Raw genomic sequence first — 13,582 nt, forward strand, 5'->3', positions numbered from 1 at the left:
TGGGGGTTTCAGTTATGTGTCTGGGGTCTGTCCAGCTTTGTCGGCCTTTGTTGTTTTCCCCAGTCCTTTTCCCCTTGTAGCAGTATGAGGCGTCCTTTTGGGGCACATAGGATAGGGTGCCTGGATTTCCAGTAGTGGTACACGCACCCGGGGACTTGTTCTGAAGCTGCCTCCCGTGACCTGGAAGTGGAGCTCGCCGGTCCCGATGCAGCTGCAGAGCCGCCAGCAACCACCGGTCGCCACGGCAAAGAGGCTGCTGCGGAGGTGGAATGGCGGAGAGTGATTCCAGGGATTCCAGGGATTAATGCCCTCCTTTCTGGCTGACTTTTGACGGCCTGAGGCGAGCTGTGAGGCTGTGTACCTCCGTGGATGCACTATACCGTTTTCGGGCTCGGAGTGTTCTGCTGTGTCATCGGAGAGGTGAGAAGCGGCAGTCTGCGTTTAGCCCTTTTCAATCCCGGCCGCTGCTGAGCTTATGCTCTTATCTCAGCCTGAGATATTCATGTAAAAAACATCACTTTGACTATTCACAAGCAGTTCACACCAAGAAGACTGTAAGAAATACTGCCAAATGCTGCCTCCCCCTCAGAATCCTATCCTTAGAGTGCACGAGTTCTGCAATAATTATAGTCACGAAATAATAAAGTACTGCATTTTATATGTACAATTTCCAAATGGGAATAGGTAACCAGTTCATTTTTGGCTTCTCTGTAATCACAATCTAAAATCCTATTTTATGGTAAAGTTGGATTTTAAATTGCAATAAAAAATTCCACTTTTAGAAAGATGGCATTTTCTTGCCTTAGCCATTTGGTGCTTGCAGCCTGTCTCTGGGTCACATGACTGGGTGTAGTTAATATTTGGGCTTTGTAAATTCCTCTTAGACAGCCACATACAGTGGGGCGCTTGAGTGTGTCTAGATGGGCCATCACTGGCAGCATGTGTTGGAGGAGCTGGGCCCAGCCCACTAACACCTGAAGAGGCTAAACCCTATCTTCACACAAGGGGTCTTATACCCCCTGTAGTTAGTATGCAGTCAGTGCCAGGTATGCAGGGCGTCTGTGCATTTCAAATGCATGCTTCTAGAAGCTTCTCCCCACTTCACGGGCACAACTGTGTGTAAATACTGGACCTCAGACACCAACTCTTCATTATACTTCTGGACATATGGATACTGTACCATGTAGAAGGACTGCTGTACTGCTACAAGGACTGCCACTCAGGGACATAAAAGGCTCCCAGACATCCTGCACCAGCTCACTGACCCAGCTGACCAAGTTTCTAACCCGAAGTGGTGCCTCTCCGGTCCTGGACCCTTAGTGTGGCGCGTGGGTGCGAAAATCAAGCAGTATGGGTCTTTCTGACTGCAAACGGGCCAGTTCGCACAAAACCACGATGCTCGTTCTGCAAATCAGTGCGAAGTGCTGTCAGCCTGACTATTCGCACTGTAGCATTGACCACTCACCGGGACTGTACGAATTGTTACACACAAACTTTACACATTGCCTCTAAATTAAGCCTGGTTTCTCTGTGCCAAGCTACCAGAGGGTTGAGCACAGAATAAATTAGGGTTGGCTTGTGCCTCCCCCTGACAAAGTCTGTGGTTGCTGCTGGACCAGGTCTCACACCCCAGTCAAACAGTAACCTGATATATTACCTACCCTTTTATTTTCATTAAACCATTTCTGTGTTGTTTTTTTACATTCTTGATGCTACGCATTCTATCCATTCTTGAGGTAATCTCCAATTCAAAGGCCCTGACAACATTTGCTCAGCCCATTGACAGAATATATGCACCTACTTTGTCCGCGGTTAATCATAAAAGTACAATTTTTTTCTTGCAAGGTTAGTAAATGCAGAGGTCTGCCTCCATGAATAACGGCTGAACATGAAAAAAGTTATTCAATTTGAAAACATCTCAAACTGAAGAGGAGGAAATTTTGTCTAAAAGTGAGTTGAGAGGGTGCCTGTAGGAAGTCAGTACAGGTGAAACGTGTAAAGGAGGATGATATGGTGAAAATACAATTTATGAAAGGGAAAAGAAGGACAAATGCATTCTCTGAACCGGCAAAGGCCCTGAAATGTTGGAAGGATGCAGTGCTTGGAGAAGGAAGAGATAAATTGCATGTTCACATATGAAGTGTGGTTATAAGTAGGGAAACAAGAAAAGGCCAGGGGGGCAAGGAAACTATGGGGTATGTCTGTGGTGAATGAAGAGACAAAATAATCTGTAATTATTAATGTGTATATCATATTCTTTGAAGGTCTGTTTGATTTAAGAGTTTTTAGTAGAGTTAGGAGGGAAGTGTATTGTTGTCTGGAATGGAAGAGTTTTCAAAGTTTGTGTGTTGTGATCTGGTTGATGAGTAGTCAATATTCTTAGATAATTAGCACTGTAAAGGATGCACATACGTCCCTCACCTTTACTCTTCAATGGGGCGTGAATGCTGGATCTGTATCCTTAAGGACCGTGTACTGCCCCTCCGTTGCTCCAGTTTAGAAAAGAGTTGAAGACACACCTTATTTTTTATTTTTATTTTTTTTGTCCTCATCACGCAAAGTTTTGAGAAATAGAGTGTTTATGGCAAACGTATCCACTTTAAGGAGAGGTTTTCCTCTTGGGCTATATCTTCCATGACCCTTACCCATCGCTTGGATCATTCCATATCCTGCGAAGGGGTATCCTAACAGCCCATTAAATCTCTCCAACGCGGCTTGCCCACTCTTTCTATTGGTGAACTCTCTGTAACCAACATTCAAAACTATTAATGCGCTTAATCATTGGACTTCAGATGATCGCCAGAATCTCAAAATGCTACGATTTCCGTACCCAGTGCTGTTCCCAATCATTCCAAAAATCTAATCTTTTACTATGTGGTCCAGCTCTATCCAATAAGTTTATTCTAAGGACTGAATTCAACCACTCTTCTACGCTAGGAGGAAAATGATTGACCCACTTTATGCAAATCTCACGTCTGGCGACTAATATCAACAAAAATAACAAATTCCCCTGTCTTTTAATGAGACTGGACCTCCCATTATCATCCAATTTTACCCCAAACAGTATCAATTGGGCACTTACCTGAATTTCTTGATGGAGAACGTCTGAGAGAATCTTACCTACATCTTCCCAATAGGATTGAAGGTGCGTACACTGCCAGAACATATGGATGTCATCGGCTTGCTCCTCGCCACATTTGGGGCAGCACCTGGCACTCCCTTTATTCATTTTTGACAACCTCTTGGGCGTCCAATATGCTCTGTGCAGAGTAAATAGAAAGTTTTTCTTCAAAGGTGCAGATTTGATAACATCCCCAAATGCAGCCGCAGACACTTGCCATAGTGCTGATACATCCAGCGACGGCAGCGCCTTCCCCCAGATCTCATTCGGTAGCATAAATTCCTCACGTCCTTCATCAATAAGCGCCCAATACCAGAAGGCTACTTCTTTCTTCTCGAATCTCCCTTGGAGTGTTGCCTCCTGCTCTATATTTCCTATCCAGTCTTTTTTTAATGTTTTGGTCCAGCTCATTAGCTGATAATTCTTGAATTTGGGTAAACCCCCATTTGTTTGTTCTACCAGACGGTCCCAATCAACAATGTTAGATCCAGATAATAGTTGTCTCCATTCCAGCACTCCGCTTTCTCTCAACGGGACCGATAACACTTCTTTTAAACATTCAGGCGTGCCACGCGAGTCCTAAATAGGGGCAGAATAACTATAATAAGGGAGCTTCCATAAACGCCTTATCTGGACCCACAATTTAACAGCAGCTCCCAAAATGTTTTATTTAATTTTCTTAAAGTACTTCATATGACCAAATTTGTATAGAAAATGGTCACCCTCCAGACCTATCATTGCTTGCATGAAAGTTGGGAGGGAGCTGTATTTTAAAAAAAAGTACTCTTATATTCTTAAAATGGAATGCCCTATAATACTGGAATAAGTCCGGGCAGGCTATCCCTTCATGTTCCTGTTTCCTTCTTAGCTTCTTCCAAGAGATTCTAGCTCCCTTTGAAGCCCAAATAAAAGTCATAATTTCACCCTGCATTTTACTGATCCAATCTCTTTTAAATTCTAATGGTATCGAGTTAAACAGGTATGTAAATTTGGGCAAGATCATCATTTTGACCAGGTTAGAGCGACCTATGAATGAGAGAGGGAGGCATTTCCACGCATTAAGCAATTTTTTGGATTCTGATTGTACTTTATTAAAGTTTGTTTGAGCGATCTTCTTAGCCTCACCCACAATTAGTATTCCTAAATATCGTATTTGATGTTTTACCAAGGGGTCATTGCTCTGTGTATTCCAGCACATCATCTCGGTCTTTTCTTGATTAATTTGGTAGCCTGATAGACTTCCAAACTGCTGCAGTGTTGCTATTATTTTAGGAAGGGAACCCATCAGGTCATTAGTAAATATCATTAGGTCGTCAGCATAAAGTGCAACTTTCTTTTCCCAGTTCCTACATCTAAAGAGGAATATAGAAGAGTTGGATCTTAAAGCACAGGCCAGGGGCTCTATATAGAGATTAAACAGTATAGGAGATAACGGACACCCCTGTCTGGTACCTCTTTCTATGTGCAATTGCTCTGTCAAGGACCCATTAATCAACACACATGAAGTCGGGGAGCAATATAACACTCTCACTGCTCTAATGAAATTACTACCCAGTTTATAAGCCTCCAGAGAGTTGTGTAAGAAACTCCAATTAACCCTATCGAAGGCCTTAGCGGCATCAAAGGTAATGACCGATAAGGGGAGTTTTTCCTCATCTGCCAGATCTATTGCAGCTATTAGTTCGTGTGTAAGTTCCTGGATCTGTCTACCCTTTATGAAGCCTTTCTGATCTATATGAATTAAATCTCCTACCCATTTTCCCAATCTCCTTGCTAATAATTGCGTAAAGATTTTATAGTCACAATTTAGCAGAGATTGGTCTGTAGGATTCACAATGTTTGGAGTTTTTCCCTGCTTTTAATAAAATACATAAAGTGGCTTCACTCCATGATTTAGGAGGTAGTTGTCCTCTTATAAATATATCATTAAACAGATTTGTAAGTTCAGGAACAAGTTCTTCTCTCAGGACCTTATAAATCTCATTGGGCAAGGCGTCAGGCCCAGCGGCCTTGAAGTTACCTCATTAACTTCAAATTCAGTGAATTCAGCGTTGATTTCTTTCCTTTGCTCTTCTGACAAGGTTTGCTTAACCCAGTGATTGAGATATTCTTGGGTTGGGGCCTCACAATTGTTCATATCCTCTTTATATAAATCTGAGAAGAAATCGAAAAAGGCCTTTTTAATATCTGCTGTGAGAAGTTGGCCTGGCATATGCTGTCTCCTAGTTATAGGGGATACCTTGCACCAGTCCAATTCGACTCTTATTGATAGGTTTAAGACAACCTTTAAAGAAAGATATCCTAGTGGTAGCTGTGGAGAGCAGCCTTCAGGCTAAGTCTTGAAGGAGTGTTAAGCTTATTGTTTTACCATAGATAACCTCTTGAATGACCAAATGAAAGAGTAGTCCACACACGTATATATATAAAATATATGTATTTATTCTAGACAGAATCCCACAAGTCTCTTTATGAGGCTGAGGCAAAGTCACAATTCAAACAAGCATTGTTAGATACAATAAATAGCACTGGAATCATAGGGCCCCAGGGGGTGACCAAACCATATATTAAAAAAGTGGTATAAGAACCACGACAATTCTACAGACAATGCCTAGGGCATTTAGGATCGCTGGCCCCTTAAGAATCCACCACAGGTTATGAGGAAGGGGACCCACGGGAGGCGCGTGCAGTGGAAATAGCTGCTATCGGGATCTCTATTAAAGCCTATGGAGAATGTCGCGGTTTGATTTAAACAGATTAAAGACACTTCTAGCAGGAGTTCAAAGTTAAAAACTTAGAGTTAAGCTTTTGAGGAGCCCACTACCACGGGAGTACCGAGGTACCACTGTTACCTGCCCCAGGGAAGCCGGGTGCATAGGTCGTTTTCGATGTCGGGTCGCGGGCTGATTTTCAATGGGAAAATGTACAAAACTGCTGCTAGCCAAAAGCGTCGATGCCGTGAAGATTGAAGTTGTAGATCTTGTAGAGAAGAACCTGAAAGCAGAGGGTACAGAGTCTGGGTCACGGCACAGTGACCAGTGTGCTCAAAGGAAAGAGCCCTTCAATGTTGGGTGCTTCAAGTGGAAAGAGGTGTAGCTTGGATCTGCAGCCACGGGCTCCAGGAGGCTTCAAGGAAGGCCAGCTTCTGGAGGGCTACTATTCCACATCGGATGAGGGTCGCTGCAGTGTTAGTGTCTGGATTGGATCCACTAAGCCTTGGCAACCGCAACCCACACAAGATAAACAAATCAGCTACTGGTGCAGACCCACGAGGTTTGTGAGAAGTCTACTTTGGAGAAACTGTAGAGCAGGCCTGGAGCAACCAGGGGAACTCTTGGAAGTCGAGATTATCCTCTGCTAGGGCCCACAAGTCAACAGAAAAGGGACCGCGGAAGGCAGCAAAATGGAGTGCGTAAAAGGGAGCCCACGGGCCACCGGAGGGGGCTAGGGTGCTGATCTTTGGCACAATTGCTGCTGGGTGGTTGGCTCGATAATGAGCCAAAGCACAACTTCCCCACTGGTCAGGGTCATGTGCTATGCAAGAGGTGGCCTGTGTCCTGGGGTATTGGGAATCTCGGGAACCCACGCGGTCCATGGTGCTCAAACTTGCGGTGCACACTCACTGGCCTCTGCGATGCTTAGGAAACCCACCTTAAGGTTGCTGGGAGTTGACGAAGTCCGTAGGAGCAGCGAAGTTCCAACCGGGTCACTTGCAGTGTTTCAGGTGCCTGCCAAGCAGGGGGGTAACTCCTTTACCCCAAGGGAGATTTCTTCAGTCAGCTGGGCAGCAGCTCGTCGAAGGTCAAGTCTGTGAAGTCCAAGATTAATCTGAGGCTCTGGGGACACAGTATTCACCTTTATCCCCAAGATTAGGGGAGGGTCCAGATCGGAGCCTACCAATGAGAGTTGAGGCGTGAAAGGGTGGCTACACCCACGCCCCTTTGTGTGTTTCCCGCCTGGGCGATGGGCAGGATGCCCCTGAACCGGTTCCAGGCGGTGTATGCAGAATGTAGGCGCTGTAGCAGCCTACGTGCAACTCTGAAAGGCAACATATGGTGCACCCACCCAGTTCCAATCCACATACCCTGTCTGGGGAGGTGCTAGCACCTCCCTGCCACAGAGCCCTATTGTCCAGCTGGCGAGGCTGGGATTTTCCCCAGCAACAGCCAGCCAGAGTCGGGTGGGTGGCGGGTAGTAGCCATTTTGTACTACGTGTGCACTTTTAATTGGTGTCTAAATTCTGCCGCTTTTCCCATATCGCCCCTCTAGCAGGGGGGAATCGTGCCCTCATGCCCATGGCTGGACTGGGGGTAGGATTCCTACATGTTTGACACCAAACACGATATGGTTCTGTGTAGCCATTCTCAAGTTATCACGCTATCGCGATAGACTCATAATGCGGTTAAGAGTATATGGTATGGCTACACTACAAACAACCCAGCAATGATTTTACAAAGGTTGCAGAGAGGCCCTACTCAGGTAGGGGTCCCCCCTCACACATACATAAGCACCCTGCCTTGTAGGAATAGCAAGGCCTGCTATAGGGGTGACCTATGAGAGTATATGTGTTGTAATGGGGTGGGATATAGGGTACCTATATCCCTGTAAGGGGTGCTAGCACCACCTTACCCCTACTACAGTAGTGGTCTGGTGGTGTCAGTTTGTATGGCTGTCCCAGGGTGGCACAATAAGTGCTGCAGCCCTGGTAGGCCTACTGAGGGACCCATGCCCTGGGTACCTAGGGAACCATCTAAAAGGGACTGCCAGGGTATCCTCAGTATCCAATTGAGTTGTACCTAGGGTACTCACATCGTTTAAGAGAGGAAGCAGATAGGCTGGGGTCCTGGATAGGAGGGCCACAGCCTGGCTAGAGTCATAAAACAGTAAAAACATCAGCAAAAAGTTGGGGGCAACTATGCAGTCGATGCCACTCTCCTACATCTGCCTCCTCCGTGAGGGGATGACTCCTGTTCGCCTCTTGGATACTTGAGATCTTATTCCTATTTAGGTCAGTTTTTCTTTTCCAAGCCAACAGCTTGCCGCACCACTTGCCGTATTGGTAATGAGCAAGTTTACTGACCTCCCATTTCTTCTTAATTCGAGTATCTAATATATTAACCAAATTTTTTTTTCCTTGATGAGTTCCCTCCTGAAAGTTTCCACCTTCGCAGCCGAAGTTTCTCTAGTAATGTTCTTTTCCAATCTATGAATTTCACTCTCTACGCTTTCCAGCTCCTCCTTATTCAGTTTATTTATATGGGCTGCTATACTAATCAACTTCCCCCTAAGTACCAACTTGAAGGCCTTCCACCTATTCTGACTAGAGGTCTGACCCAAGTTTAGGTGGAAATAAGACGCTGTTTCTTCTCTAAGAACCTCGATTACTTTAACATCCAGGCGTAGGGTTTTATCTAGAGTCCACCTTGAACGATTGTAGTAATTATGTAATTCAAACTCCATTAAAACTTCAGAGTGATCAGATAGGTGTTCAGGTAGATGGATGACCTCTTTTACTTCCCCTGTTAGTGATTTATCAATGAAAAAATAATCAATTCTGGAGGAGTGTCCCTATTTTTTGTTCTTAATAGTAAACAAGTGATTTTTATTACCCTTACTTCTCCATATATTTGTTAATCCTAGATCTTCAAGATACATTTTAAGCCATCTCCTCATTTCTTACAAAGTCGGTGATTTTTTGGGAGGACTCCTGTCTAGTTCAGGATTCAATAATATATTAAAGTCTCCGCCCAGAATAATGTGTCCAGAGGCATCCAAAAGTTGCGCATAGAGAGCCTGCAAGGCTGAAGGATCATTAACATTTGGCCCATAATACCCTGCTATAACTAAGGATCTACCACTTAAATGGATATTTCCGACAACCCATCTCCCTTTTATATCAGATTTATAAGAATCTAGAATAGCTTTTGCCGATTTTTTTAAGATAATGATTACCCCCTTAACACAGCAAGTTTGCTCAGTACAAATATAAAAATCCACCCAGCCTTGGGTTTTCATTATGACTTTCCATTCGGATTTTAGGAGGTGGGTTTCTTGAATGATTATTATATCCCTATCCTTACATTTAAGATAGTCAAGAATCCTTCGCCTTCTTGCTCTAACTCTCAAGCCATTCACATTCCATGTAAGAACTTTAGTTCTCATATTTTAAAATGGTAAGTTCACTTTTTCTTTTAACTTGCATGATTCGGACAACATTTTTTTGTTTTTTTTTCCCATAATGCTCTCACACCGTATGTGCAATATTTGAACAAAAACCCGTGACCCCCCCCTCCCAGTTCTCGCCCCTCCCACAGAGAACCCTCCCTTTATTAATTGACAGGTCTATCCTGCCTATTTGAGGTCCCTGCCCTGGGCAATTTCAGACTTTATGTGCCTTAATCGTACTTATCAGTGCCTCTACCTCCTGGGGTTCCTTCAAGTTATACATGTGGTTATCCCACATAATTCTCAGGAGTGCCGGAATCTTCATTTGTACATTTGCTCCCAGAGATTTTAATTCCAGCATGTATTGGCCTAGGTGCCATTGACGATTACTCAGAATGACCAATCTCCCTTTTTATGGGCGCCCGCAGTTATTGCCTCTTTTAGAATCCTCTCCTTTAGTGCATAGGTCTTAAAATTAACAAGGATCTTCCTAGGATTCAGCCTATTTTTATTTTTCACAAAAGGATCTCTATGGACCCTTTGTATATCATCCGAGAGGACGTCGGTTTCAATCCAATGAAAAAATTCCTTCAAGAGATGTACTACAAATACTTTTATGTCCCCAGCCTCCTGACCTTCTGGAATATTTAAAAGTCTCAGGTTATTTCGCCTAGCCTGGTTTTCTAGAGACTCGATTTTTCCTCTTAGATCCCTCTCGCTGGCTTGCAGGCTCCCCGTTGCTTTTTCATTAGTGGTGAGCCGTTTATCTAGTTCTTCCATATTAGACTCCAGAGTGGTAACCCTTTCCATTATTGTGTTTATCTTGGTCTCCAGTGCCTCACAAACCCCTTGAATTCTAAGCTGGTTTTTTTCGGATATGGCAAAACTTGATCTCATCTCCGTGATCAGGATTTCCATTAAATGGTCGGACGTTTTAACCCCTTCTTTTAGTTTAATAGCCATACCATTTTCTGCTACAGCCTCCGGTGGAGTACATAAACCATTTTCCAATTCTTCAGTTTCTCCATCCTGCTCTAAAACTACCAGCTCTTTAAAGCGATTGGGGCTATGAGGAATACCTGCCGTTAGATTTTTCCCAGCCATTTCAGGATGGGGTGAGCTTCCCTTTGTGTAAATAATGTTGCCCTCCTCCTCTGGAGTCACCTCTTTGGGGAGAGTATGTTTTACCTTAAAATATGTACGAAGGGAGGGAGTAATTTTAACCTTTTTAGTTGCGGTTTTAGGCCATATGAAAACAATATTAGGCTCCAGTGTTTGTAGTGGAGACAGTATTTTAACTTTTTCTTAAATTTTTTTCTTATCCCTTTGTAGTGTCTCAGTGTTTAAAGGGTTTCCTAGAAAGTTCCTGCTTCTTGGGCAATATCTTATCCCTCTCTTAAATGGCTCAGTATTTGTAATATCAATAGCTGTATTTCTGAGTTCCCCCGAATCCTTACTTGGTGCCAACTCCTGAGGTTTTGTTACAGTGTACACAGATTTTGCCTCCAGCCTCTCACTTACTTGAATGTCCGGGTGCTTCCTCCCTGTTCTTTCCAAAATGATATTCCGCCTTTTTTTTAAGGAGGTATTAGCCCTGCTGCCTCCTGTTCGTCCTCCAGTGCCTGCCAGTTCACTTTCCCCAGCAATCCCTTTGCTGCTGGGGCTGAGAGTAACCTTTGTTCTAAAAGAAACTCTCGCTTCTGCTTCCCTGTTTTGCCAAAATACCGCCCCGCCTTTGCCCAGGACGAATCTGCGAGCCTCGCAGACTTCAAGGGCTTAGAGGGGCTCAGGGGGCTCACTGCAGGGCTCACAGCAGCGCCCTGCTCCACGAAGATCGCCCGACCGCACCCGCAGGGAACCGGTACATCAAAGAAGCCGAACCCACGGCTGGCGATGCCAGTGGCACCAAAGTTCCACACACCCCGCACCACGTCCTGAGAACCAAAGGAGCGATTCAATCGCCGAAGCAGCGCGACGGCTCTTCCAGACTCCCGAACCGACAATGGACCCATCAGAGGTAGATTTCCATGTATTACTTAGGCATTTTGTAAGTTATAACGAGTGCCTGCCCATCTCTGCAGGGAGCTCCCGACCGGCGTTCCTATCTGGCCACCATGTAAGACACACCTTATTAAAGAGCACAGCATCATAATGCAGTAACTGTCCAATAACCAGCTACCCCTATCACTCGTTGACTCTGAACCTGCCTTTGACATTGTACAGCACTCCACTGCCTTCTGCTAGGTTCACATAATACATATACCACATACATACAAAGAACTATATGAATTCTAAATGGTGTGCAAAAGTACGTATGCAGATGATTACCATATTAGTTGGCTGAATGTATTCTTTTCTTTTTATCTGTGGTTTACCATTTGTAGAATGTAAAAGGTGCAATTTGAAGGCAAAGTTTAGGACTTATCACCCTTAACATGCTGTTTTTATTTATGTTCTCACTCTCTGCCCTTTGACTTGATTCGTTAATATTGACATGTTATTTCTATTTTCTTATACTATACTACTTGTCTATTTTTGGGTGATTTAGCAAAAACATGCCCAAGAATATGGGCGAATCTTCAAGTCTCATTTCGGTCCCCAGTTTGTCGTGTCCATTGCCGATCGAGATATGGTTGCCCATGTCCTCAGATCAGAGAAGTCAGCACCACAGAGAGCCAATATGGAGTCCTGGAAGGAGTACAGAGACCTGCGAGGGAGGTCTACTGGGCTGATTTCTGCGTGAGTAAGCAGCTTTTATTTTCTGTTTGGACCTGACTTAATCTTGTCAATTATTTTTCTCCGCATCTTCCAAAAGTAGACCGATCAAAAAGAGGGACATGCTGCAGCCCAAAGAAATCTATTAGTAGAAAGAGAAATATAAGATGGGTAGAAAAAATAATGCATAAAGAAAGGATTCTTTTCTAAGTTCTAAAAATGAGATTGTGCTTGTAAAAGAGATAGGGGCTGATTGCGACTGTCAATGCCGCAAGCGGGTGAAAGCTACATAGCCTGCGTCTTCTCCACCACCGTATTACAACAACGCCATTGTGCAGCCGGTGTTATTTCTACAGTCCCAACCAAGGTGGCATGGTTTGGCTGAGGAGACCAACCTGCCGCCGCCATAGGACTGCTGCCACATCAGGTGCTCTATGTGGCACACACCATAACACGCATAACACACACTGCACGCACAACAGTGCACTTCTTGGGGCGTACAACATGTGACCCCTTTGCTTGGAACCACATGAGCTGAGTTACCCGAGGAACCCGCCATGAAACGGCAGATGGAAAGGCATGTTGTAAATTGCTCGGGGGTGCTGGCATAGGCACTGCCACCATTTCCTGCCACCGAGATCTACAATTCTGGCAAAGGTGGCAGGTTGCCTGCTGGATTGTGCCAGCTTGTGGTGGTCTGACCGAACGGGGCAGAATTGGGCAGTCCGACCACCGAGGTCGTGGCGGTCAAACTGCAACTGCAGGTTTGGCGGTCCAAGGACCGCCAAACTCAGAATCAGCCCCTTCATTTTTGGAGTTATGATTAGGATGACTACTCTACTCTGACGTGACGCCTCCATTCATGATGTAGAATGATGTTCAAGGTTAAATCTACATCCACTATTTATCAGGGGATACATCAGGTGGCCATTTTTCTCTAGGTGCCACTGAATTTCCATATCCGAGAAACATGGCATTCTTTCCAGGAAAGCACTGTAGAAGAGGTTGCATCTGCGGAGAGGTTACCCTGGCATTGCTTGAAATACCTGGGTTGACGTGTATCCTTGGTGATTAGGAAAATTCAGATGCTACAGGGTTCAGTCGTATTGTTCACAAATAGTAAGAGCGAGGCCTCAGTGCTAACCAGGCAATCTGTCCACCAGTACGTCCTAGTCAAGTCAGTACCCGGTATTAAACCATATTTGCAATTGGGGATGTCTATTTATTATCAACGCTTAATGGCCTATTTCTGGCTGGGTATTTTTCATCAGCTGATGTTTACTAACAAGGCCTAGTGCAAAAGTTCAGACCTCTCGACAGTGTGTGCGACAACCTCTATGCATGTACTACTTTGCACATTACACTTATTTGCCCGATATTCAATTCTCTTAGACATAGATTTGTTAGAGCTCTTTTACTTCCTATGCACTTCAGACTAGCTTGAGCTGCATTTTTATATTTGCAGCTTTTTATCATTGAGCACTATCTGTTTTAATGTGACACGGTTTTTAGCGGGAGTTCTGCATTCTCACCAATAGGATGCTGACAGCTGGAGGGACTGTCTTTTGTGAATGGTCTGGTCTT

The 13,582-nt window shown here is 44.5% G+C and overlaps 1 protein-coding gene across 1 annotated transcript in view; it reads left to right on the forward strand.

Annotated features, from left to right (window-relative positions):
• LOC146861656 (cytochrome P450 27C1-like) overlaps positions 1–13,582 on the forward strand; it is a 166,339-nt gene that overhangs the window by 15,439 nt on the left and 137,318 nt on the right. The window contains exon 2 of the mRNA XM_085646010.1: positions 11,832–12,022. Coding sequence (XP_085502136.1) covers positions 11,832–12,022 — 191 coding nt within the window. The remainder of the gene's footprint in view (positions 1–11,831; positions 12,023–13,582) is intronic.

The sequence above is a fragment of the Triturus cristatus genome, chromosome 3_1 (genome assembly GCF_964204655.1).
Source record: "Triturus cristatus chromosome 3_1, aTriCri1.1, whole genome shotgun sequence".
Taxonomy (NCBI): Eukaryota; Metazoa; Chordata; class Amphibia; order Caudata; family Salamandridae; genus Triturus; species Triturus cristatus.